This window comes from Myotis nattereri (genome assembly GCF_964212035.1).
Source record: "Myotis nattereri genome assembly, chromosome: 5".
Lineage (NCBI taxonomy): Eukaryota > Metazoa > Chordata > Mammalia > Chiroptera > Vespertilionidae > Myotis > Myotis nattereri.
In genome coordinates this window covers 20,826,602-20,853,981 of record NC_138080.1, presented here as the reverse complement: position 1 = coordinate 20,853,981, position 27,380 = coordinate 20,826,602, and the positions used below count along the sequence as shown (strand labels likewise).

Below are 27,380 nucleotides of genomic sequence, written 5' to 3'. Positions count from 1 at the left end.
GGGTGGGGGTTGGGTCTGTGACCGGGAGGCCCGCCAGAGGGAGCTGGGTTTACAGCGAAGGGCACCGCTGGAATCGCGGCTCTCCCGCCGCGGTGCTGTGCCAACCGGGTCTGTTTCTAACATCTCTGGCCTTCAGCTCCAAAATGAGCACGGTAAAGCCATATTGGAACGAAAATTACAACTAAGCGCCAAACGAAATGCTGGGCACAGATTCAAATATATATATATAAAGCAGTCACTCCAGTGCTGGGTGTACAAATTGTTACGGTTTGTTATCAATGGTTACATAAAAATAACAAATATATTTATATAACATGTTTATATTATATATGTAATAAATGTTTGTAATTTATTATCTGGAATGTTTCCTCACACCTGCAAAGACCTTGTCTTTTTGAATTCTCATTTAAAAGACAAGAAAACAGAGACTTGTTATTCATGACTTGCTCAAAGTCCTTGATGCTTAAGTGTTAAACCTGGAATGACCCACTAAAATCTTCTTGGTCCTTCTGGACTTTAGCGATCCTGCAGTGGCCCAGCCAGGTTCCAGCCCTGTCCTCAGCACCCCGAATGGATATGTGCAACCCAGCGTCAGAGGCATCTCATGGCTGCTAAGACATTACTTGGCAGAGCTGCAGACACTTAAAATGGTACTTAACATGTTTGTGAAAATCCATCAAGCTACACAAGTATGACTTGTACACTTTTGTCATAATTCAGATGGAGAAGGAGGGGTGAAGAGTTTATAACTGAAGAGATTAGTCATGAGTTAATAATCGATGAGTAGTTGAGGGCTCATTGTAGGTTTGGAATTCTCCACAAAATTTTAAACAACTCCTCCCACACACATACACAAACGGGGCTTCTGCAGAACTTGCTGTCATGTGGGGCAAGAAACTCCTTATGTAAAGCATGTGAAACTCTGATCAATGTGCATTCCAGCTTTGGGACTCGGCTTATTTGTGTCACCCTCAGGAATACCTGCCTGCCTGTCCCCCAAAGCAGTCCCCTGGACACTTCTCCTTCATAGCACATACCACAGCCGTCATTTTATCCTCACTTGATGATTTTGTTAATAAATTCAACCCTCTACCTCAGAGTGAGTCAAAATGACTTAAGGGATGTGCTCAGAAGTTTTAGGAAAAGATCCCTCTGTGGTAAGAACTATATGTGACCCATCCAAGTACTCACACAGCTATCCCTCCACAATTGTGGGTGAGAAAGGTCTTCCCATATTACTTTGCAAGTTGAACTTTTTTTATATTCAGCTTATATCACTTTTATACTTTTTAAGCTAATTTGTAAAAAAAATTAAAAAGTGCCTTTAGGTCAGCTCTCATCCGAGATACACCCACCCACACTCGGGATAGACAGCAGTGATGGAACCCTTTCTCCACCAGGCAAGGCATGTGTCCTGACCACAAGCAGAAAAGTCAAGCATGAAGGACAAGACCACTCCTGTGGGTATGTTGCCATAGCTTCTTTGCCCCTTTCCCAGCCAGGTACATGGTGCGGGCTGGGGTAAAAGGGTTCGGGGCTGAAGAGGCTTCTTCTGTCTATACCCCATGAGGTCATTCCTGCTTTCCAGCCCTTGGCCATGAGTGAAAACGATGAGCTGAAAAACCACATGCAATAAACAAGAAGGAGCAGCCAACAAAATATCTTAAAATCTCAGAAATGTTCAATAAACATTTGCAGAGTGAGAAAATAAATAACATTGCAGAGGAGCCAACAGCTCGCTTTCTCCTTGTTACTGGGGTTCAGGGTGCATGTGTATCTCCCGACAGGTCGCATGTCTTGAAGGCAGGCCAGTCCCAGCTAAGAGGTCCTGACAGCTGTGCACTCCTCCCTCCCCCAGTGTCCCCCACACCCTCGATGGTCAGCTCCTGACTCCAAGAGCCCTTGGGCCTCAATCACTTCTCCCTCCTGGCTCCCTTCCTGGACCAGCTGCCCAGAGCCGTTTCCTCTCCTCTGCACATAGGAGCCTCGTCACCAGCTGGCCAGAGTCCACACCGGCCATGCCATTGAGGGCCAGCAAGCTGGGAACTTGAGCTCATCCCCAGCTGGGTCCGGTTGGTTTGGTGGCCAAAGGGAAAACCCAGGACCTCCTGAGACTCTGGGTGGAGGCGGCTTGATCCCAGCCCCAGGTGCCAGCTGATGCCAGCCTGTCCACTTGACAGAAAAACACACGCTGGCCGCCTGCCCCGGGGTATTTCCAGAAGAGAAATTTAATCTAATTTACATACTTCTAGGTACATTGATAACCAAAATGTGGCCACTGAAAAAAGTTAAAAGATTGATCAGCTCCCAGTTTCTAGCTGGCCCAGGATCGCAAAATAAAAAGATCCACGTTCCTTATTCTCTACACAAAATGCGTTTTTAAAAAAGTGAAAGGTCTAAGGAGCTGTACATAGAAAGGAACAGTGAAAAGAGGGAGGGGATAGGAGTGGGGAGGAAAGTCCCACCCCACCCCTTCCAGGGCCCAGAGCCCCCAGAGGTTCTGGGGGGCCTGGACATGGCAGGAGGCAGCTGTCAGCTCTGAGCTCTTCCCAGCTGGGAAGGCCCCTCTGGGGGAGGGGGGGCGGCCAACAAGGATTTCCGTGGCATTGTGGGCTCAGTGGGGGCTCCCAGGCCTCAGTGGGCCCGCAGAGGGAGTGTACCTTCCCCTGAGCAAGCACCGTGGCATGATGTGTTCGTTTGACTTGGGAACTGGGGGGCTGGGGCAGATCCCGGGTCTCACGAGGTGTGTGTGTGCGTGCGTGCGTGCGTGTGTGTGTTCGCATGTGCGTGTGTGAGAGGATATTCACGGGGCAAGAGGGAACCAGTACAGGGGGTCTTTGGGGTCCTTGTAAATGGCCACAGATGGCAAACAAAGCCCCACCTGGCTGCTAGACATTGGGGAGTGCTGGCCTTCCTCCCATGACCAGATCACCTGCCACCAGGGACCTGGCCACTGCCCTGGCTGGATTGGGTAGGTGTGGCCTGAAGGAACACACCCTGGGTTTGGCCCCAGAGTCCTTGAGCTGGGGGAGGGGCGCCCTGGCTGTAGTGTGCCCGGCCCCCAAGGGTGCCGGTTTGAGGTTTTGGCTTGCTCCTTTGGGAACGGAAAAGAAAGAAGGAAGAGAAAGAGGAGGAGACCAAGGAGGAGTAGGAGACAGAGGTGGCACGAGAGAGATCTGGAATGCTTTTGTGTTAGGGTGCCTCTGCCGCCGCTGTCTGTGCTGGAGGGGCCTGGGGCTCCTCGGGCGGGGGGTCTGCTTTGGAGAAATTCATCTCCAGGATGTGCCGCTGTAAGTGCCGCACCCACTCCTCCTGGATGGAGAGAGGTCCCTGGAATTCCACCTCACAGAACCTGTGTGGGGGACAGAGAGAGGGAGGAGTGGCCAGTGCCCTGGCTATACCCTGAGTGTCCAACAAACCTGATGTTGCTCAATGTGGACAGAACCAGCTCAGGATTTGAGGGAAGGGAGCCCAGAAGCCAGATGTTCTCCAATGGACAGCTATCTCTACCCATCACGGGGTATTGGCCTGGTCCCCCGGAGCCCCATTTCTATGCTCAAGGCAGTCTGCTGGCTCAGGTGCTGGGTAGGGGTCATCTGGCTTTCCAAGCACCTCCACCATCTGACTGTAGGCATGTGCCCTGATTGGAGAGAGCAAAGAAACAGATCCTTCCCTGCCAGGCTCTAGGAGAGAAGGACGAAGCTAGGGAAAGGAGGGTCAGACACTAACAAGCACCTACCCTGCTCATGCACCCTCACCAGCTCCCAGCCCTCACAGCCCTAAGGAAGGTCTCACAGCACATGGGCCCCAAACTCAAACTAGTGGCTGGAGAGACTTAGGTTTGACTCTTCTGACTTGGCCTGTGTGGCCTGAGGAAGTCCTCTCACATCCCAGACTCCCAGTTTCCTGGCCTCTGACACTCACCTAGACTTTGGTATTAATAAACTAAGACCTAGTTTTTCTTAATCAGGAAGACACTTTTTGAGAGTTTGCTGTGTTCTAGGCAGTCTGAGTGCTTTATAAACATTCAACTCTTTTAACCCTCATAACAAATCAATCAGGTAGGTCTGCTATTAACCCCACTGTATAGGTGGGAATATTGAGGCATGGAGCAGAAAGTCCTCGCCCAAGGTCACTAAGCTGCTAGGTGTCAGGGTCCCAGCCTCATGCTCTGAGGCATCTGTCTGTGAGGAGCCTTTAGCCTGGACCCAGCCCACCCCAGGGAATTGTTGAGGTTCCGTCTCCCAACCCTGAGCAGCTCCTGTCCTGTTCCGAGGCTCTGGATGGCCAAGCCCAGGCAGGTCGCCCCCCACCTTCCCTCCCTTTCCCAGGGGCCTCATACCTGCACTTGAGGGTATAGATGTTGCCGACGAACTTAACCAGTGATGTCTGGGGGGGACGAGGCACCAAGGAGGGGACTGGCCGGACCCGGGGTGGGGGTTGCCGCACCTCCTCCAGCTTCTGCTGCAGGTCATTGGCCTCCTCGCCCCCCCTGGCCGCAGAGGTATCTGCAGGGCGGGCTTGTCGGCGCTCAAATTCTGAAGAATGGGGAGGAGAGGGATGGGAGGTAAGCTGGAGGATGAGGACCCTGGGGAGGTTCCTCCTTCAGCAAGTGATGAGCGATTACTGTGGGGATTTGTAAGACGGGCAGTTGGTGCCTGGATGCTGCCTGGCCCTGGTGACAGGTGGGATGGCGGATGGATAAATGAATGGGTGAGCAACTGAGGAAGTGACTCCAAGACAGATGCACAGCTGAAAACCTGGGGAAACAGCGATGGACCCTGCTGGTGTCCATCGCCCTCATGACCCTCTGCCCCCAACACTCACTGTTGATGTTCTGCCGCTGGTGCTCCTCGGCTTTCACAGTGCCCGGTGGGCTGGCTGCCAAAGGCCGCTCGCCACCGTCGGCTGCCCGGCCAGCCTCTGGCCCTGGCTCACCCCCAGCACTGCGGCCCACCACGGACAGGCCCCCAGGTGCCAGCCCCAGGTGTGGCCGCTTGTCGCTCTCGCGGCCATGGCCAGCATTTCGGAACTTCTTGGTGAAGGGGCGGCCACCCTGGATGTAGCTGCGGTAGGCGCCCACCTTCTGGGGCCGGTGCTTGATCCACTCGCTCAGCGTCTCAATGGGTGAGCCATTCACGCACCACTCAGTCACACCGAACTGCCGCAGATGCGCCCGAGCATGGCTGGCCAGGGCCTTGCGGTTTTCGAAGTAAAGGCCACACAGCTCACAGCAGGCCTCGGTGGCTGCAGACAGAGGGGGCGCTGCTGAGCCCCAGAACCAAGGGAGCAAGGGTACCCAGAAGTTGCCGCCCAGGTCGGGAGACAGCCCCGCCTCCCACTGGGGCCTTGACCCCTGCTGGGGGTGGGCATGCGTGTGGCAGTGCCCGGCCATGCAGGCCCTGGCAGATGCCCTCCCAAGACCCTGCCACCCACTGCTTACAGGAGTGGGAGGTCTTCTCGTGAAGGGTCTTTGCCTTGAAGGGCAGTTCAGTCTGGATGTAGGTCTTGGCCTTGACCTCTGCAGAGAGGAAGCGATCCTCCTGCAGGGGTCGCTTGGCTGCCACTGAGCCCAGGTAGCTGGTGGCTGAGGGCTTGGCACCCGTGATGGGTGCCAGGTTGAGCTCACGGGGTACCTGGGCCAGCCCAGCTCCTGGTTTGCCTGGCCGGCCAGCCATTGGCACCAGCGGCAGGAGGGGCTGCACAGACCCAGGAACCGCTGTAGGGGGCCCATCCTCAACCAAGGCAGGGGCCAGGTCTCCAGCTGGAGGCTCCTTCTTGATGAGGCACGGCTTAGACTTCTTCTTAAGGATCTCCCGAAGCGTGTCGATGGGTGAGCCATTGACGGACCACTCAGTCACACCCATCTGTCGCAGGTGGGAGCGTGCGTGGCTGGACAAGCCTTTTCGGTTCTCAAAGAACTCACCACAGAACTCACAGCGGATGTCACGCACTGGCTCTGCCCGTGATGCTGAATGGGGATGGGGAAGAGAGGAAAGAGAGAGGTGGCTACTGGTAAGAAGCCTTCAAGCTCAAGGCCAGTGTTAACTGCCCTGCTGACCGGTCCATGCAGTCCCAGACCCGAAGGACCTGCTCCCTCATCTTCCTCCAGGGGCCTTGGTGTACATCTAGTCCTTCTGCTTGTTCTGTCACCTCAAAGTCTAGCTGGCTTCCAGAAGATTCCCTGGGACATGGTGATATGTTAAGGAGCAAGCACTCCTTTGATCCAGGGTTCAGATGCCAGGATGACTGTGACCCAGTGTGATGCTGGGTAAGCCAGTTGCCCGCTGAGCCTGTTTCCTCCTCTGCAAAATGGAGATGAAAACTTCCACCTCCCAGTGTTACTGGGATGCGGGATGGCCTAAGGCGGGAGCAGCTGAGAGCATGTGGCACCAAGCAGCATGAAATCACTGTGCTAAGGCCTAGGGCTGGGCCATCCTCATCTGTTGGGCATGCAGTAAAAGCTCAGCCAATCTGACAGTGCGAGAAAGAAGCAAATGACAGGGCATTACAACGACTGCATACACAGCTTTTGTAACCTGACACCCTGCTAAGCGCTTTACATCACTTCAGAAAACCATAGAGTGGGGACCATGCTGTACCTATCCTCCAAAAGAGGAAACTTGCCCAAGGTCATATATTGCTAGAGTAGGGGGCAGCTGAGAATCTAACCTGAACCTCACTCCCACTTAGTGTCCACAAATGTCAGAGAGACAGTTTAGACCAGGGGTCCTCAAACTTTTTAAACAGGGGGCCAGTTCACTGTCCTGGACTATAGTTTAAAAAAAAAAACTATGAACAAATTCTTACGCACACTGCACATATCTTATTTTGAAGTAAAAAAACAAAACGGGAACAAATACAATATTTGTATTTGCATGTGGCCCGTAGGCCGTAGTTTGAGGACCCCTGGTTTAGACCAACTTCTGGTGGGTTTCTATTCCTGCCCATGGCAGACATCACTAATCAATCCCTGCAATCTTTCTTCCTGGGAATCTGGTTGGTTGCCACTATCCAATCAATTGAAGATGACACGAGAAATAGAATCTTTTTGCCATCACTGAGTGTATGAAGGAGAACCAAGCAGCAGCTCAGTAGCAGGAGCATACAGCTAGCTCCTTGTCTTCTGAACCTGTGCATCCTCCTTTCCATTTCAACCTGGGCCCTCTGGGTATCCTGAGGGGAGGGGGTAATCCCCCACCTGACCTGTTCGCCCTGCCTTGCCCAGGGTCACACTTACACAGGTTCAGGGGGGCCATGTCTTCCCGTGGCGCCACCCAGGGACCCTCAGACGGGTGTAGCTCCCCATGAAGGGCCCCTGGCAGCATCTCACGCTTGATCTCCACACGCATTTGTTCAGGCTTCAGCTTCTTGGTCAGGGAGGGTGCAGTCAGGCCTGAGAACATCTTTCGGGCCGTGGGAGGAGGAGAAGCAGTTGGTGAGTGGCCCAGGGGGCTGCCTGGTGGTGGTGGCAACTTCTTGGCCAGGGGCGAGAGGTGAAGGTCTGCAGGGCTGCGGGCTTCCAGCGAGCTGCCAAGACCTCCGCTGCCCACCACCTTGGCCAAGGCTTTTGGACTAGGTCCTGGTGGATGGAGGGGTCCTCCGGGCCGGGACTGAGTCCGCCTCTTGAGGATCTCCCGCAGCGTGTCGATGGGCGAGCCGTTGACATACCACTCAGTCACACCCATCTGCCGCAAGTGGGAGCGTGCGTGGCTGGAAAGACCCTTTCGGTTCTCAAAGAACTCACCACAGAACTCGCAGCGGATATCGCGAGCTGGTTCTGGGCCTGAGGCTGCAGCAGAAGAAAGGGGCAGTTAGCACCATGGTTATCATAAGCATTGTCACCTGCGGGTCTCCTGGTCAGCTGGGCTGCAGCACGCCCACAGGGCTGGGGTAGTGGTTGAGGGCAGGTGCAGGCCAGGGAGCTGAGGATTGGGGTGGGGGGCCAGACACCCAGCAGGAGCAAGGGGAAGCTCCAGAGAGCCATGGGCCCTAGGTCCTGGCGGAGAAAAACGGAACCAAGATTCCACGGCTCTGCAGGTCCCGACAAGGACTGGGGCAGGAGGGCAGGAAGTGGCAGCCTAAATGCCATGTGCCATCCAGAACAAGGACAACCATGGGCACGTTCCACACCAACAGGCAGCACCCCACCCTTGGCCTTCATTCTCAGGGAAGGTCACATTCATGGAGGTCAAAGGCCAAGAGGGAGGGCATAACAGCCGACCGCCAACAAAATCTCTGGGCAGAACCGGCCCACTGCCAAAGGCCCCTGTCTACTCCCTGCCCCAGCAAGGAGGGAGTAGGGAGGGGGCTGCGACCCCCCCGGGAGGGGCTCCAGGGCCCGAAGGGAGGAGGGGGCAGCTGAAGCGAGAACCTACAGAGGTTGAGAGGAGACGGCTCCACATCAGAGGCCCAGAAAATGCCAGCGGCTGCGGCGGCCGAGAGGTCCTGCTTCCCCCAGGGGCTGGCCATACCCGCAGCCTTCAGCTTGGCCTTCTTGGCCGGCGGTGGGGGGGGGAGCAAGGAGAGGGCCGTGGAGGTGGGAGGAGGCCGCCCCAGCTGGGCCAGCACGCTGCGCCCGGGTGGGAGGCGATTCTGGATGCCGACCCTCCTGATGAGCCCGTGGAGCACGTCTATGGGGGATCCCTTGGCATCCGGGTCGCTGACGCCCAGGTGGCGCAGGTGGGCACGGGCGTGGCTGGACAGGCCCTTGCGGGTCTCAAACCAGGCACCGCACAGCTGGCAGTCCAGCTCTCTGCCCCCGTCACTATCTAAAGCTGCGGAGACAAAACACAGGGGGGGTTCACGGCCGCCACCTTGGCCGGCCCTAGGGAACTGAGACAGGCGGGCCTGGCGTGATTCTCGTCTGTTCAGGCAGTCCGGGGTCCAAGACTTAGGTTGCGGATTGATTTTTAAGAGGTTCTGGAAAGTCCTGCTTCCTGCCTCGCTCTTTGGCATCAATGTACGTGTGTAGAGCTCAAGGATGTGGGGTAGAGAGGCAGTAGCCCAATTCCAGTGGTCTAATCTGATGCTCTCAGGCCTTCTTCGCTGGGACCCCAGCTATGGGGGCTAAGTCTGGCAGGTGGCAGGTACAAAGCAGGGTCCGCCTGGCTGCCCAGCCTCATGCAGCCAAAGGCACACCTGCTTGGGGCCCTGCTCCTAGAAGCACAGCAGACCTTGGAAGCAGCTTCACTGGAACCTGAGGTGCCCCGTTGGCCAGGGGGCCAAGACCCTGGGCTCATTCCTAGGCTCTAGGGGCCGCCGATGTGTGGGAAGGCCTGATTTCCTAGGGGCCACCCAAGTTAAACCTGCTCACTGAGACTCAGGGGGTTTCTTCCTACACCCTACTTAGCCAGATCCACAGGCAGACTGGACCCAGCACAAGTCAGAGATGCCTCTGCACGGGACTGATGGCCAAGAGCATGTGAAGACAGGGCCAACCATGGGACCTCCTGTCAGGTGGACCACTTGTCTACCTGCAGGACCCAAGACACCCCACAGGTGGGAGCACGCATGGCTAGTTCCCTTCACTGCTCCAATCCTCAGGCCCGCATAAGGCGAATGGCTGCCCCTAAGTAGCAAGGGTGATCCTAGCTGGCCTAGCAGCCACAGCAGGAAGAACAGCCAAGTAAAGTGGGAGACAGGTGATAACATGCAGCATGGCCAGCACAACAGGAGGCGTGGCACTGTGACCAATACTCCGACCCAAAACACAGGAACTGCGGTCTCCATTGCCCCCAACCCTGAACCCTAGAGCCCAACCTGAGGCCTCCGCCCTCCCAGGGCTGGTACCTCCCTCAGCTCCCAGGACCCACACTCACTGAGGTTCAGGGGCCCCTCGTCCTCAGACTGAGGCCACTGTGCCTTTGGGGAGACCGGCCGGGGGCTCAGGGACAGCTGGGGGCTCTTGTCCTCAGGATTCTTGGGGATAGGGGAGCCTGCCAGGGCCAGTGGTGCCTTCTTGAGGAGTGGGGAGCTGGGCGGGTGAGCCAGGCCCTTGGCTGAGAAGCCAGGAGGCGACTTGATGGCCTTGTTGATAGCAGGGGCGTCCAGGGGCTTGGCCAGGGTGAGCAGGCTCTGTCGGGGGGCCCCAGCGACCACCTCCTTCGGGGAGCTGGACTTCTTAGTCAGGCCCGGGGGCAGCCCAAGGGGTGTGTCAGGCAGGCCCTTCTGCTTCACGAGCTCGTAGAGGAGGTCGATGGGGGCACCGCTGCTCTCAGACTCGGCCACACCCAGCTGCCGCAGGTGGGAGCGCGCATGGCTGGACAGGCCCTTGCGTGTCTCAAAGCAGGCACCGCAGACCTCGCAGGTGGTCAGGCTCTGGGCTAGAGGGCAAGACAGAGGCCAGGAGAGCCAGCTGTGAGGTCCCACAGGCCCCGCTCTCCCACTTCTCTTCCCTTGGGGCCCGCTCAGGCAGCTCCGTGCAAGGGTTTGGTTTCGGTCAAGCCCACGTGGTCCTTAAAATGATGCTAATGAGGCAGAAATTGGCCTATCCAGTTTGCAAATAAGGAAACTGAGTCTCAGAGAGCAGAAGAATTATGCCCAAGGGGCCAGTGGCAGCGCCCTACCGTGGTCCAGCCGGTGAAATTCCTTTTGGATCTCCAATGTACCAACCTGGCAACAGGTTTTCACGCAACCACTGACCTGCGAGCCACACACTTTACAGAGCTAAGTCCTGGCCATCCTCTGCCACTCAATTCATGCCCCACACACTGGGCTGGAGGCCCCAGCCATGGTCTCGCAGTGCCGTGCCCTGCACCGTCTTCTGCAGAGCCCTTATCCCTGCCTGTCTGCTTCTTTGCCTCCCCACGCCCCAACTTCATGACCCCAAGGACAAGGGCCAGGTCTGTTCTGCACCTCTGACATCCCTGGGGTCCAGCACAGTGTCTGTCCCTACTGAGTAATGACCTGAGAATAAACACACACACAAGGCCGTGTCGTGAGGAAGATCACACAGCTAATGAGGGTCAATGTCAGCCAGTGAGCTGGGTCTGAGTGTGAGCCTTGACAGCCATCACCACTGCTTCTCTGGATGCCTCTCCCTCGTCCAGTGAGGTGAAGCTCAAGGCCATGCAGGCCCAGGGCAGCAGCTGCTCAAGAAAAGACAGCTGGTATCTCCTGGGTGCCTTGCAGTGCCAGAGATAAAGCTGTGGCCAACCTGGCGACCCACTTCAACCCCAGGTCCAACAACTCCCTGTGAGGGACCAACCTGGCCAGTACCGTCACCCTGCCACCTGGGCCACTCACCCTTGAGGTCCGGCAGCTCTTGCTTGCTGCCATGAGAAACCTCTGCAGCCACTTTGCTGCTCAGCCGATTGGCCACCTGCTCCAGGGGCCCGGGAGCAGGTAGGCTCTTCCTGGGGAGCAGAGGGGGGCCCAAGTCCATGGCCACCATGGTGTTTTCTTCAGAACCCAGGCCTGTGAGGTTGGGAAGACAGCCTCAGCCTCAGCAAGGCATAGGCTGTCTAGCCCTAGAAGAGCAGAGAGCAGGGACGTGGTGGGGGGGTTGCTTCACTCTCATCCTTGGTGCCTACCCTCGGCTCACCCCATGGAAGCTGAGGCTCCACCCATAACCCCCCAAGTCAGTATGACACGGGGATGTCCAGGCTGCCCCCTGACAGCAGAGACCAGGAACAGCTTCCACCCGTCTCTGAATACAGGTTGGAGGACACAGTGTTAGTCTGAGCCACAGCTCCCATCCTAGAAGATCTCAGAGGTCTTTCCCTGGGCAGAGCTTGTGGAGGGGAACGTCTGTCAGCCCTGGAGACAGGTGGGGGCGGTCAGAGAGGAATCAGTAGGAGGCCAGAGGCGGAGGCAGTGCAGATGAGGAGCCAGACTTGTGGGGGTTTCCAATCAGGCAGGACAGCTGGGGCTGGGGCTGCAGGAACAACCGGCCTATTCTCCCAGGCCGGGCTCTAGGGGGGCCAGCGGAATGACGACATGGCTGGGGACAGGAAGCGCAGCGATCACAGAACTTTGTGTAAAGTTGGTGAAGCACCGTCCACCATGCCCTAAGCCTCCCTGGGCTGGCTGTGCATGAGGACAGGGAGCCAAAGGTGCATTTTCACGGTCTCATTTTCCAGAGGAAGCGGCCTGAGAGCCTGTTGAGCCCCCTCCCCCAGGTTTAGTGCTGAAGAGGGTGAACGGGCTCCCCGGATGAAGGACCGGTGCCGGCGGGGCCCGGGAGGCGCTCGGCGCCAGGATAGGGAGGCGGGGGGTCCCCTAGCGACCTAAGTTAGTCAATGTGAGTCCCACGGAAAGGAGAAGGAGGCGAGCAGGGAGGCCGGCAGGGCCGGACCCCGAGGGCTGGGTCCAAGCCTCCGGGCGGATGAGGTGGGCGCGTCTGTCAGACGGGACAGGGGCCGCGTCGGGGCCGAAGTGACTCGGAGCGGGTTTCCGCGCCGGAGAGGCCGCGACTCCGAGGAGGGACATCACGGGGCTCCCCGCGGAGCAAAGGACACCTGTCATACGGGGCGAGGGTCCCGCGGGTGGCGGTGATGGTCTCCGAAACCCGAGACCCCGAGAGCGGCGACAGGAGGCCCGGGACCCGCGCGACTGGAGGGCCTGGGGGAGGGGCACCCCGGAGACGGGACGGCGGGTGTCGGGGCGGGCGGGACGCCCACGCTGTCCTCCCCTCACCCTCCCCGGCGCGGGCTCTTACCCGGCGCGGGCGCAGGCGCGGGCCCGGGCCCCGGCTCCGACTCGGCCTTGGGCCCGTCCCGCGGCGGCGGCGGCGGCGGCGGCGGCGGCAGCGGCGGGGGTGGGGTCGGCGGCCGCGGCGCGGGGAAGGCCCCCGGGCCCGGGCTCGGGGGGCCGGGTGGCGACGCCCCCGCGGGCGCGCGCTCCCGGACGCCCACCGCGCGCGGCCCCGCTGCCGCCTTGCTCTCCGCTTTTGTCACTCGGCACTGGGCGGTGGAGGCGGCCATCTTGGCTCCGGCGCACGCGGGGCGGCCGCCCCAGGCGGGAGCAGCCGAGCGCCGAGCGCCGCCGCCGAACCCTCTCCTTTCCGCCCCGCCCCTTGGTGTGAGCCCAGGGCGGCCGGCCGAACGCCGAGCGCCGCGAGCGAACCGAGCGTCCCGGCCCTACCCGCGCCGCGGCTCCCGGCGGCACGCAAGCCGCGCTCCCAGCGGCTGCCAGCGGCCGCCCAGCCCGGAGAGCCCTCAGGCTCCGTCCACATGCACCCACTGCACAGCCTGCGGGTTCCCGGAGCCCCGACGAGCGGAGCTCGCTGCCCTGGGACCTGCTCCGTTCCCTTCCCTGGAAATCTCGCCTCCGGGTCGGGCATCCTGGAAGATCCCCGATTCCCCCCACGAGGATCCCCCAACATCATCCTGACGGCACTGTTGTGCAATTAATTCTACAGAACTCCCCACATGGCCGGCACCACGTTTTAAGCACAACCCGCTTCTCTCTAGCACCAAACAGATTGCCCCCGGCTGTTCCTTGACAGCTGGGTGGGGCCAGAATCTGACAGTTGCCCCGCCCCCAACTTGGCACCCGCCCCCTATGTCCCACATAGGGAGGAGCGGGAGAGGCTTTTAGGGACAGCTTTGTAGGGCCAGTGCGCAGACCTAGCCCTAATCTTGGGCAACCTCCCTCAAGGCAAGGCTCCCAGGATCTTCCCAACCTGCCCACCATCCACCGCCCTCCCCCACTTCACTGAAAGACTGAGCACAGCTCCCGCTCACAAGGACAAGGCCAGGGCATGCGGGGCTGCTGCCTCACTCTAACGGTTGGCCAGCTCCCTCAGCACGAAGGAAGAGGCTGGCACACTGGTCTTCTGGTCAAAACGGTTTAGCCAGAGCTCATCCTGGCTGTGGGGTGACGTGAGCCTGACATTCAAGCCTCTGTGGGAGTGACAGAGGAGGGGACAGGGCTAGAACCTAGGACTGCCAGCTATGCCTCCAAGCCTCTCCTGAGACGCCATAAACCTAGCCAGGTGTGTGAGCTGAATGCCCAGGGTGCAGTCTCCAGCAGAGGCAAGAGGCCTGAGGTCACGTCCCTACTCTACTTCTCCCCCAAATGTGACCCCAACCAACCATTATCCTCTGTCTGTGCCTCAGTCACCTTTTGTCCACGGAGGAGACGGGGCTTTGATAGCCCTCCCCTCCCCTCTGTGGACCCTCAAGTGCCCTTCACTGGTAAGGGGGCTTGCAGACGGGACCGGCCTATCCCAGAGTACTGACTGAGGTAGGACCCTGGAAGCTCTAGACAGAAGAAACTAAGAAGGAAGCCTCAGTCCCAAACAACCCCTGGACAACACCCCCCACCCTCCATGTTCAGGTACCTTCTCCATTCCCCAAAGCCCACCTATTCCTCACTGCCAAGTTCTCTGCCTCAAGGTCCAGTAAAGGCTTCTACAAAATCAGGCTCCACAGGCTGGGTCCTTCCACAGTGTCTAACTCCGGGTCTCTTCACCAAAATATTACTTCTGTATTTCCCAAGTCATCTCACTAGAGACACCACAAACATGGTGTTCCGAAGTCTAGCTCTACTGCTTCGTGGCTATGGCAAAGCAGATGACCCAGTTTCCTTCTCTGTGAAACAGGAACACAACAATCTTTAGCCCCGTGGAATTGCTTTGTGGCATACATGAGATGAAACCTTAGTATACAGCAAGCACTCGATTATGGAAGGGCTTATCACTGCTGCCGGACAAATTAGGCACCACTGGAAATCTAGAGTGTAGATTCTAGAGCCACATTGACCAATAGGATTGGACTAACCCTCTACATTTCAAGCTCTCAACAGTCATATGTGACTAGTGGTGACCTTGTAGGACAGCACAGATTTCCATCATCTCAGAAAGTTCTACCAAATGGCATTGCTCTAAACAGAAGATGTCATTAAGAGCAAGGACCTGCCTGCGGTTTCAAATCCCGGCTTTACCACTTCTGGCTGTGTGACCTTGGGCAGGTTAATTAGGTTCTCTGTGCCTCAGTTTCCTCATTTGTAAAATGGGGCTCATCATATTACCCTTATAGGGTTGTCATGAGGATATACATTTCATGTTTGTAAAGTGCTTAGAACAGTATCTGACTCCTGGTAAGAACTCAGTAAGCATATGTTAAAATCACTGTCAGGCAAGGCAAGGTGGAACTGGATCTGGGAAGAGCTCTGGGCCAGCCCAGGTAAAACCGAAGTGACCCATAAGTGGCAGGGTTGTGAGGACAGTTGTCAATGTACTCTGTAGAGTAACTTGAAATACTTTCAGAAAAGGGGAGTGGCTGCCCCCCTCCCATCCTTCCACCCCCCTGGGCTCCTGCAAAGGGTCAGGGCTCCACACCTGCCCACCTTCTCTCCCCTTACCATCTCCGTAGGCTGGCCCAGGGTCCTCAGCCCAGGTGGGTGGGAAGGGCACTGTGAGAGGTAAACGGGGCCTGCGAGGGGTCAGATAGCCACCAGGCATCCCCCCGGGCTCATGGCCAAGGGGGCTGGGGGGCCTCTCGGCGGCCGATGTGGCCAGCAGCTCCTGTAGGATGTTGATGGGTGAGACGGTGAGCTCCCAGTTAGTGATGCCAAAGTCACGCAGGTGGGCCCGGGCATGGCTAGAGAGGCCAGCCCTGGTGTCGAAGCCGGCCCCGCAGAAGTCACAGCGCATCAGGCTGAAGGTGCCAGGGTCAAAGTTAGCCACTGTGGAGAGAGAGAGGACATGGACTGCCTGGGAAGGAAAGGGTAGATGACGCTCCAGCCCCAGCCCTGCCTTCTCCTAGAACTGCTCACCCTCCCAGGACCACACACCTGGTGCTGTTCCTCATCTGGATGCCACCCTTCCCCTTTGCCCATCATACCCCTGCTTGTGTCAGCTCCTGAGTCCAAATCGCCCCCCACTCCAAGAAGCCTTCTCTCCTAACCTCCCAGGTCCCCCCTCAAAAGCTCGCAGACTGCACCCTCAAACACTCCTCCGGTGTGGATTGGCAATCATTTGGGTGAGTGATCAATTAAGACCCGGAGTTTCCCCCCATCACAGCCCTGGTCACTCAACATCATAACTGCCTGATTTTGTGGCTGTCGGCCCTTGTCCCTCACCCCTAACGCACGTGTGTGTGTGCGCACACACACACACACACACACACACACACACACACCATACCAGCACCTCCCAGAGTGGCCTCCATGTCTGCCAGCATCAGAACCACCCAGGGCGCTCATGTTGGAGAAAGACCTCTGGAATCAGAACCTTGATGCCTGGGCCTCCGCATACCTCACAGGCAGCCCCAGGGGTTCTGAAGCCAGCCAGGGTCCCACCACTGCTGTGACTGGGCCGCGGACTCCAGGAGAGCAGGGACTGCTGCTTCATTCACTGCTGTGGCCCCAGTGCTCAAAACAGAGGGGACCTCGCTCAGTAAATATTTGTTGAATGAAGAAACCAGTGAAATCCCCTGCCTGGGGCTGACTCCTCTGCCTATACTCCTTCCTCCAGCTGCTGGAAGGGCCAGGGCAGGGGGGGTATCCCCATACCTCCTCTGAGATGGTGGCCTTTGCTGTGGCTCCCAGGTCTTCCCAGAGGGGAGGCCCCAACTTCACCCAGCTTGGCACTATGGGAGGATTTAGAGTGAGGGCTGTTGGTTGGTTCAGACTCAGCTGCCCAGCTGTGTGTCTCGGGGGCCTCGGAGGGAGGTGGGTGCTGGATCGAAGCCCCCCTACCTTTTTTCTTCTTCTTCTGGAAGGAGAACCTGCGTTCGATGGCCTTCACCTCCTCGGCGGAGATGAAATGCCGAACATTGTAGCTGACGCCCACGCGGTTCAGGTGGCCCCGCACATGGTTTGCCAGGCCGATGCCGTTGTGGAAGCGATCGGGGCAGTAGGGGCACTTCCGCTCCTCGTGCTTCAGCGCCATTGCGGGGTCCCCATCCAGGATTGTGTCCAGCCCCAGCGGGCCGCCCAGTGGTGCATCGAGGAGTAGGAAGTCCAAGGGGTGGGCACCCTCCAGCCCCAGCTCCTCGGGCGGCAGCCTCGGAGGTGCCCTGGCTGCCGCAGCCAAGACCTGGGACCTCAGCTTGGCCACCAGCACGACGGGTACCATCCCAAGGAGCTGCTGCTGCTGTGCTGGTGAGGCTGCCGCCGATCGGAGGGCTTCTCGGAAAGTCCGCTTCAGCTCCAGGGCTGGCTCTGGGATGAGGCCAGGGACAGCGAGAGGTGGAAAGACCCCATTCTCAGGGAAAAAGTCCATTTCCGAGGCCAGCTGTATATCCTCCTCCTCCTCTTCGCTCCAGGGGTGTCTCTGGTCCCCCAGTGGGGCTGGGAGCCCCTGCAAATGGACAGCATTTTTGCTTCTACTGGGCTGTAAGGAATACGGCGTGGATGCTAGTGGTGAGGGAAAGGCTGGCCTTCCCAGGGGCCTCTGGCCCACGCTGTGTGGTAGTGGCTTTGACAGTGGGAAATCCCTTGTGCCCAGCTGCTGGCAGCCTGGGCCAAAGGCCAGGCTGGGGTCGTATCCAGTAGGGTTCTCCCGCCATGTAGGGGCCAAAAACGGCTCAGCGTTGCCAAAGTAGTCCTCAGCAGCTTCAGGGAAGCGGGCATACACGTCCTGGCTGGTGCCAGGCTGGCTGGCAGGGTTCTCCTCAAATGCCTCACCATCCTCCTCCCAGTGGGGACGAGCATGCACAAGCCTCACATGCTCCCTGAGTAGGCTCTCGCTGGGCGCTGGGAAGCCACAGAAAATGCAAGCATTGAGACCTGAGGAGGCTCCATAGGGCTGATAGCCGAGGGCAGTGGTGTCGGGGCCTGGGCTGCCACCCCCAAAGTGCTCCTTGGCAGCCTGGCCTGGTGACTCTCGCACGTGCAGCTTGGCATGCTGCACAAAGGCTTTGGAGGAACTGGTGCCAAAGACGCACTTAGAGCACTGCAGCCGTGCCTCCCGGCCCTCATCATTTGGGATCTGCTTCAGCTTCTGGATTTCTTCGAGAATCTTCTCCCTGGAGGCCTGGTGCAGCTGCCGGTGGTGCTCCAGGGCACAGGGGTCAGCAAAGGCCCAGCCACACTCACTGCAGGCCAGTGGGGCCAAGTTGGCGGGGGGCTCCTGGCCTGGGGCTCGGCGATGCTGGCTCATGTGCTCCAGAAGGTGCTCCTTCTGCTTGAAGTAGATGCTGCACTCCACGCACGGGAATACAGCCGGGTCCTCGTCCTCATCCTCATCCGGGCTGGCCACCCCCTCAGCCACCTCCTGCAGCAGCTCACACAGATAAGGACCGGTCCGGACGGGGGGCAGCAGTGGCTGCAGTCGCTCCACAGATGCCTCCGAGTTCACCGTCCAGGTCTGAGTGGCCACTTCTGTGGCTGACCGAGGCAGGCACCACTCCGAAGTAGACTGGGCCAGCCCCTCCAGGTCTGTCAAGTGCTCTCTGGCTCCTACCTCCACATCCAAGTTCTTCGTGGTGCCCTCTCCAGGCACCAGCACTGTCCTGAAGGAGGTGAGAGGTGGCGGTGGGGGCAGCAGGTCCAGGGGCAGCCCTGAATTCTGGGGTGGGGACTGCTCATCTGCGTCTTGGAGCCAGTTGAACCTGGAGTGGCCCTGGGGGGACTTCTCCAAGAGCTTCGGTTCACCCTGATGGTACAAGAACCTTCTAGAGCCCTCAAGCTCAGCATGGGGCTTCACAGTTCTCACAATGACCGAGTCCTCGAACCTCTGCTCAGATGGGATGCCCTCCCCAGCTTCCTGGACCAGGGGGTGCTCCCAGGGCCCCCGGCCACCGGGGAGGCCAGAGAAGTGGCCCAGGAGATGGGGTGGTGGGGAACCTGGCCGGAAGTCCAGGCTGCCTCCATCCCAGCAGCTGCAAGGAAGTGCCAATGGGGACAGGTTAGCCAGGGGTCTCAGTTTCCCTTCCTTGGGCAGGGGAGAGGGGGCAGCCTGAGACAAGCCCCAGAGATCCAGCCCGAGAGTGACCTCAGAGTGTCCAGGAGTGTCGGGGGGAGGGGGGTGAGAAGTGGGGGGGAGTACACGTGGACCATTCTAGGGATGTTGGACCAAAAGCCAGATTCAGCTCCCAGGATGCACCTACGCATATAGCCTAGCCCTGTTGCACTAGAGGGAGTGTGTAGTCACAAGGTGTATCCCCCAAGACTAGTGGCACAGTCAACTCTCATCTGTCCCCTGGGAAGGCTCAAGGCTCTGACCCATGGGTTCCAGGACCCATGTATTAGTCCTCCCTGAACTGGGGGGATTTAATTGATTTAGTTTCACCTTTCCAGCAAATTTGCTGAATCTGTGGCATGAACTGCACCAGGGATGTGGCTCCCTCTGTTCCTTCCCCAACCCACACAGCATCTTCCCTCTTGGGAGGGCAGAGTCAGAGACATACAAAGTCCCCACCCAGCCCCTGGCCCAGGGACCCGGGCCTCCTTTGGAGGAGGGAGGAGGTAAGGCCACCTCACTGAACCTGTTTTCCTAATAATGGGACAAGTCCCAAGAACAAGAAGTCTCCATGCCCTTATGCGACATCTAGGGAGCACCCTCACTCTCCTATCCGTAACCAAAGAAACCTTCACACATGACAGGTGCTTCTTTAAATGATCCCAACCACAGCCCTTCACCAGGGGACCTTGAACACATGAAGTGTAGGGTGAAGACGACACAGCTCAGTGTTGGGGAAACACTCCACCTAGCCCGAAGCCTGGCTCCCGGTCAGCCCATGACTAATATGGGTTCTTACTATGACTGTTCCTGACCCATCTCCCTGCATTTTCAAGATCCTGCCTCCACCAGGGATGTCGACCACACCGAGGGGCCAGCCAGGAATCATGGGGTCACCTCTCTAAGCCCCATCGGTGACATGAGACACTAACAGGGCCACTCCCCCAGGGCTATGGAAGAAATTCAGTGGAGTAAACCTGTGCCAGGAGCCCAGCATACAGTACATGCTCCATAACAGAGAGCTATTATTAGTCCTGATATGACTATTATTCCATACTGACACCGGCCAAGCCTTTAATAAAGGGTCACTGCCCTCAGCATGGCTGTTGATTTCTGTTCCTAACATCCCTTGGATCCTCAAGACAGCTGGTGAGATGGATCTTAGGGACTTTACAGATGAGGAAACTGAGTCTCAGAGAGGCCTGGTATCATTAAGAGGGTCACCTGACAGAGACAGGACTCCAAGGGTCTGACCTCCAGGTGCCTGCCCCTCTGGCTCTGCTCCTGACAGGGATAATGAGAGTTGACCGTCTGTGTTCATCCCAGTCCTCCCCCACCCCCTGCACACGCCCAGGGCCTCGCCTGCTGGGAGCTACCTTCTCCTGCCTGGCCTCCTGATTCGCTCCAGTCCCCTTCTCACTCCCGGGGCTACTCTCAGGCCTGGGCACATCCTACTTGCCCCCCTGCCCTCCCTGAGGTCAGGGCCAGCGTGGCACTCACCAGCTGCTGATCCGATGGGTGGCGGAGGTGGCACGGGGGAGGGCTTCGTTGAGGCCGGGATGGGGCTGCCCGTCTGCAACAGAGATGGGAGACCCTGAGGGGCTGGGGTCCCCCTGGCTGGGGCCCTTCGCACCCCAGCTCTGGAAGCCCTACCGGGCACCTTGCAAGGGCCCGGCTCCCCCACCCTCGCCTCTGAGAGGCCTTTGGCCTCTACATTTCTGAGCCCTGAAAGGGGTTTCCTTGGAGGAGTCTCCTTTGCTCTCCTGGGGGACACCAGGGGCTTGCTGCCTCCAGTGGTCCTCTCTTTGTCCCTGCTGGGCAACCAGGATGGTTTTTTAAAGTCACACACTGGCAAAAACTCTCCCTGGCTCCTCATACCTACGATAAAAGCCAGATCCCAACCACTACCTACAAGGGCTGCGAGGTCAGACCTTTGCAGGTCTCTCTAGCCTCACTTCCCTCTCCTCACCCCTCACTCCACCCCAACTGCTCCTGAAATCTCAAGCCCAACTAACTTTCTGGCCAAGGGTCTTTGCATTTGGCTATGCCCTTGGTCCTGAAGAGCCCTTCCCTAGACACCTGCTAAAGTGAGCTCCTATGATTTTCTCCCCCATCACCTATTTCATTTCTTTCTCATCACTCCCTGAAACTGCCTAGTTCCTTCTCTGGATGACTGCATGCTTGTGTTCCCTGCTAGCATGTAAGTACCCCCCAAGCGCAGGGACCTTTTCAGCCTCATTTATTGCAGCACCCAGTGCCTGGCATACAACAGGTGCTAAACAATACTGGCCAGATGATGAGTGAGAAGCCTTCTAGCCTGAACTGCAGAGGTTCCTTCCCTGCCTTCCAGACCCCCTTCCAGGCCTACATCCTAGAATCAAACCCCCTCCTGGGACCCCTCACACAGATAGAGCCAACTCTCCATTATCTGCCTGTGGAGCCAAGGCCTGGAGTGACCACAGGGATCTTGGTCTGCGCCTCCTCTGCCCACTACCCCCATCTGACCAGGCGAGCATACCAATCGGGGCTCCCGCCAGCGGCCTGGGCCAAGGTTAACACATGCAACCAGAGCCCAACAGATGCAATTGCTGGATTAGTATCAAGCTGAAGCAGGGCCAGGACGAGGACTAGTGCCACGGCTCATTCTTTTTCCAATCTCCCTTCATCAAATTTGCTCAGGACAATGAAAGTTGACTGTCAGGAGCCCGAGTGAAATAAGGGCAGGAATGGGTAGAGGACTCTGAAAGGTGTGACCACTGACTGAGGGTCTTCGTGCTGCGCCTGAGAGAACGGCTATGACTGGGTGTGGCCTCTGGAAGGTGAGGTTGCTGATGGAGCTTCAGAAAGTCATTGTCCAGAGCAGCTTATCATCCTTGGTGCTGTTCATATTTGGGGCCAATTATTCTTGGAAGGGGCTGCCCTATGCGTGGTAGGATGTTGAACAGCATTCCTGGTCTCTATCCACTGGATGTTGGTAACCCCTACCCCAACCCCTGCAGTTATGACAACCAAAAATGTCTCCAGATATGACTAAAGTGTCCCCTGGGGGCAGAATCGGGGGATGTTTAAGAACCCTTGGAGTAGACAGACGTGGAGCCAGGGGTATGCTTGGATGCGAGGGCCGGTGTCAGGGTGGGAGGATGGGGTGGGTGGTGCTGGAGACGGTGTGATGGTTGGGAAAGCCAGACCTGAACAAGCCCACAAGCATCAAGACCACAAGCATCGGAGGTATGAGTTTCTCAGGGTGGGGCAATCAGTTCACTAGCAACAGGCCCCAGCACAGCCACAAGTCTCAGGGTCCAGGCATCCTGCTGCTGAGATTCTGGCACCTCAAGCTCCTGAGATTCCGGGCGTCCCAGATTTGATGATTCTGCGATTGCCGTTGTCTAAGAATGCCACGAGCCAGGGGGCTGCCTTGGCCTCTTTGAGCAGCTCCAGCGAGGCTCCTATTTTTAGTGGCAATGACTTTGAAGGAAGCAGGCCAAGCAGAGCCCCATATCCGAGACACCTGGGGGCCAAGAGCTCACCCAGCCAGTAGGGATCCAGAAGTCCCTATGGGTCAGACGAGGCGCCCAGGCAGTCGCCATGCCAAGGGGCCCTCAAGGACTCCCATCTTCTAGGATCCCCAACAGGTTTGGAAATGAGAGAGGGAATACAAGAAGAGTGTCCATGAGCAGCTTGAACCCCAAGCCAGGCAGCATGGCAGAGTGGCCAGGAATCTAGGCGCTGGAGTCAGATCCTAGTTTAAGGCCCCAGCGGTGACCAGAAGAGCATGCCTTTCCCATTCCAAGCCTCAGTTTACTCCTTTGTATAGTGGGAATAGCCACCGACCCAGTTTCACATGGCAGGTGACTGGTGTCAAGGAGGTCCCAGTAAATGTTCCATCCACAGAGGCAGCGGTAGTGGGGAAGGAAGGAGGTAGGCGTGCCTAGCGGGTCAGAGACGTCCCAGGTTGGAAGCTGGAGGCTGGCCCCAGAGCCTCAGGCCCCAGCTCACTCCATGCTCTGATTTCCTCTCCAGCCTGAGGCTCCACAAGGGCAGATGCGTTGTTCATCCCCTGGCCCCCTGGTCCCAATACCAGTACACACCAAACTCTTCATCCATCCATGTGAACCATCTTAGCTCCTGGGAGGCCAATCAGAGAAGCCAGACATTGGTGGGTGGCTGCAGGGAAGTTGTGGGGCCAATAGCCATACTAGAGGACAGAGGAGGCAGTGGACACATCCCTGTCCAGGTGGAGAAGTTTGAAGGTAGCTATTCCAAGGGTGCCCTTGGGGGTATTCCAAGGGCTGGGTGGGGCTGAGGGAGGGCCCAGGCTTCGGAGTGGAACAGCAGCCCCAGTAACTGTTCCTATTTATAGACATCACAAGACTTCTAGGGCAGGTACCCATGCCAGGGAAGGGGGGTGAAGTAGGCTGAGAGGGCAGCAGGGGATGCGGGGGGGAACGTCATGTCCGAAGCCCAGGCCCTCCTCCAACCTCCAGGCCGAGACCCCACTTCAAGTCATCCCCACCTCATGCCCCCATTTGTTCAGAGACACCAGTAAGGGTGTCCCTTCCTCTTCAGGCACATGCACTGAGCCCGGGTTGATTCCCTGGGGGCACTAAGGACACACCTACCTACTTACCTGGGGCTTTTGCCAGGTAGAGAAAAAGCACCCAATATCCCAGAACCAGAACCAGAAAAGGCCCCAGGACCTCAAAGCCTGTTCCCTGGGGCTCCCACAGTCCAGGTCCGGGGCCCGCTCTGCAGGAAAGTTAGAGGGGCACTGTGGCCTGGGACAGGGTCCTGCCTCTCTCTCAGCCTTGATTACTAAGGTCTGGAAAAGGGGAATTACTAAGGTTCCCTAAGCTCTGATACCCTGTAGGTCTTAGCCTGCCACTCCCTTGCATAACACCTTCAGGTGTCACCAGTCACCTCCATGCCATTGTATAAATGGAGCCCGCTGCCTAATTCACTGTTGCTCATCCTCAACTCCTGGATGCCTCCCCACCCCCCACCCCCACCCCCCACCCCTAGGCTGGGCCAGACTGGGCTCCCCCAGTGTAGTTCCAGCAACTATGCCATAACACCTGGTGGTTGGTCTGTCTCCCTGATCCCCGGTGGCAAGGTCCATGAGAGTGGGGATGGTATGTGTACTTGATCACTGGCTGTGTCCCAGTGCCCAGCCTGAGAAGGTGCTCTGTAAATAGCTAAGCATCGTGAGTGTGGCTAAGGGTGCGTGGAGGCAGTCGAGGATGCCCTGACAGAGCATGGTGTTAAGGACGAGGGGTGTCAAGCCAAGTTACTGACCAGCTTTATGACCTTGGGCAACTTCAACCCTCAGGGTCTGTTTCCACATCTCTAACATGGGATAATAACAGCAAAGGCTACCCTACAGAGTTCTTTTTAGAATGACATCAGATGATCACTTAAAGGGATAAGCATGTAGGAAACCCCCAACTGAGTGCTTGCAGGTTCCCGGAAACCAAGGCCTTCAGGGCAGGCCAAGGAAATAGAGATGTGTCTGGTGCATCAGCCTGTGCTGCCCCACCACTTTCCAGCCATATGCTGGGCTCCTCCTTACCACAGGGCCTTTGCACCAGCCGCCTTCTCTACCTGGCTCCACTCAAATTCCACCCCCTCAGAAAGGCTTTCCCAGGTCCCCCAGGTACAGGCCTGGTACTCTATTGAATGCCTTCACAGAGTCTGTCACTACCTGCCTGTATGTATTTAGTTGCTTGTTGTCTGTCTCCCCTATTAGACTGTCAGGCCCCTGAGGGCAGGGACTTGTGCCTCTTCCTTTATGGCTGTATCCCTAGCCTAGAACAGAGACTGGCACATAGTAGGTGCTGAGTGTAATGAATAACTGATGAAGTGGGAACAGTATGAGGTCCCCTTCTGCTGGGTAAACCGAGGCACAAAGTGGTGGAAGGCATTCCCGACTAGCCAATCTCTCCCCTGCCACTAGAGGGCACAAGCTGTTTTGGCTCATGGCTCAGGGGCAGGACTCACCAAGACAGTGCAGGAAGAGAGAGCCAGGATAGACCACTGAGGCAGGGCAACCCTGGGGAACACGTGGGCTCAGGAAGGGAGCTTAGGATCCTAAGCTGGGCACCTGGACCCACTTAGTGTGCTCAGAGGAGGAAGCCAGGGAGATCTGAGTTCAAGTCCCAGCTCCTTGGGACTTACTATGGGGCCTCCGTCAGGTAACTGGTCCACAGAACCTCTGTTTAGTAACTGTAAAATGCAAAACTAAGCAGAGTGCCAGAGAAGGCTCTGGACCCAAGAAGAATCTGAATCCCAATTCAGCCCCTGCTGGGCTGGGTGACCTGGCCCTCTCTGAGCCTTGGGCACTGAGCTGGATGCTCCATCAGGGCCACCGGGCCCACTCTCTTACCAGAAATGCCACCTCTGCCATCCAGAATGTCTCGGGGGCCCTCCTTGGTGACCGGCAGGTAATGGGTGGACCGGAAGATGCCACCATCCCCTTCAGCTGCCTCAGCCCCACCCTCAATGTCCTCTCTCGGTGCTGGGCCGGGCAGTCTCTCAGGGCCTCGAGGACGGTCTGGGGCAGCCAGGCCGCCCACCAGGGGTCCATCCATGGATGCTCTCTGCTTGGCTCCAAGCACTCAGCTGCTGGGCTGGCTCAGCAAGGCATTGTAGATCTGGGGGCAGAGAGACAATGCTTAGGGGAGGTAGGAAAGGGACTCTGCCTCAGTTTCTCCTTCCTTGAAGCCCCAGTCCTCACCCTTGAAGCCTAGTACGTACTTCAGTTTACCTCCCAGCCCAGGGGAACTAAATAAATGGTGCTGAGGCCCTACCCAGATACAGTGTACAGAGAACAGCTCTCTTTACACAGATCTGGTGCTGCCTCAGTTTACCCATGTTTACACATGCACACCCAGCCACCTTGTTTTATTCCAGCATTAATCTGTCACTTTTCACACATGCCTCCCTTTTGCACTTTCCCCAGTTGTGCCCTCACTTCCATGCACACTTGTACACTATGCCCGTGCCTTGGCATGCATGCAGGTCATCTCTACACTCTGATCTTATACCCGAAGATCATTACCCCTGCACTTTTCCCACGGCCCAGTCCTCCCCCCAGCACGACCTCAGGGTTCTCCAGCATTAATACCTTCACCCTCACAACAGCCTCAAGTGACCCCAGATTAACCCTTTTGCTTTCCCCCAGCATCACCCCTCATGCACACCCCAACCTGGGTTCCTCCCTCCCACCCTCCCAAGATCTCTCTAGTTTGCAGGCAACAGGGATGGATGGGGCTCCTGGTCCAGAAATGAGGACCCTTGGGGAAGCCACGCGGGTGGGGGCTGTTCTCTACACCTATAAATACCTTCAAGGTAACGTCGGAAAGTGAAGGGCAGGAATGAGGCGCCCTCCCTGGGGAGATGTTGGGGAGGCCGGCCGAGGCCACCGGGGCGGGGCCGGGGCTCCCGGCCTGGCTGCAGGCGCTGCCCGGGGGGCCTAGGGGCTCCCAAGGGGCCGGTCCGTGGACTGGCAGTCGTGGCGGGGGTCTCTGCCCAGGCCTGGCGGAAGCACCTGCAGGTGCCCACCGGGTGGGTAATGCCAACGGGGAACCGGCAGGACCGCAACTTCCGAGCACTTTGGCAGCGTGGACACCGGGGCTCCAGCCTGGACGCCCCCCCGGGAGTGGCCGGGGTGGGAGTGGCGCCGCGCCAGCGCACCCCTCGGGGGACCGAGGTCCAGGAGCTGCGCCCTCCGCCCGTGCATCTCGGGGTAGGAGACCCCGCGGGACGCGCAGAGGTGGGGGGGACACCTGCCCCCAGACCCCCGCTCCTCCCCCCACCTGCGCGGCCCCGCCCCCGCCCAGGCCCCGCCCCTGAAGGCCCGCCCCGCCCCCCGCCTCAGGGGGTCCCGCCCGGCCAGGCCGGGCCGGGCCTCCCACTCCCCGCATCGGCTCCGCCCCGCCCGCGGGCGCCCCGGGCCAGACCGGGCCTCACCGGGGAGGCGGCGCCGCCGGCCAGGCGCCGGGCTCGGAGCTCCCCTCTTTGGTGCGGCCGTCGCTGCCGTTACCGGCGCCGGTGCCGCGGCCTCCGCAGCCACCGCTGCCTCCACCGCTCAGGGGACATTGTCCCTTTAAATCGCTCCCCCCCGCCGCCCCGCCCCCCCGGCGCGCCGCCGTGACCTAAGCGCGACAGCCCCGCCGCGCCGCCATGATGGGGAGGTCCAGGGCGCCCCCTCCCCCCCACCCCACCCCCGGCCCCCCAGCGGCGCCCCCGGGAAGGGGAGCGGTCAGCGAGCGCGCGCCATGTTGGGAGTGGCCAGGCAGGTCCCGCAGCCCGGGGGTCCGGGCGAGGCTCCGTTACCATGACAACACTGCCCTCTTGCCCCCGGGGCTCTGCATCACCCACTGGTTCTTCCAAGGCTCTGCTCGCTGACAGCACCCGGAGCGTGGGCAGGGGGCAGAGGAGTTCCCTGCGGGTCACTCCTGCATCACTGAGGGTTCCCCCCAGCCCATCCTTAGCCGTCCGTCCCCAGTCAGCTGCCTTCCAACGGCAAGCT

The 27,380-nt window shown here is 58.4% G+C and overlaps 1 protein-coding gene across 5 annotated transcripts; it reads right to left on the bottom strand.

Moving 5' to 3' along the window:
* Positions 1 to 209: 209 nt before the first annotated feature.
* On the bottom strand, positions 210 to 25,437 carry WIZ (WIZ zinc finger; the record flags this gene model as incomplete). Of its 5 annotated transcripts, none has more annotated exons than XM_081091386.1 (12): positions 210 to 3,352; positions 4,343 to 4,538; positions 4,828 to 5,247; positions 5,444 to 5,971; positions 7,241 to 7,792; positions 8,379 to 8,777; positions 9,822 to 10,325; positions 11,248 to 11,418; positions 15,310 to 15,699; positions 16,648 to 18,773; positions 20,354 to 20,426; positions 25,233 to 25,437. In XM_081091386.1, 12 exons carry the CDS (start codon positions 25,435 to 25,437, stop codon positions 3,193 to 3,195), a joined length of 5,724 nt encoding a protein of 1,907 aa, XP_080947512.1. In that variant the 3' UTR covers positions 210 to 3,192. The 5 variants fall into 5 exon arrangements, with proteins under 5 accessions (XP_080947512.1, XP_080947513.1, XP_080947514.1 ...); XM_081091387.1 differs by having other exon boundaries at positions 15,310 to 15,657; XM_081091388.1 differs by having other exon boundaries at positions 15,310 to 15,633.
* Between the last annotated feature and the right edge of the window lie 1,943 nt (positions 25,438 to 27,380).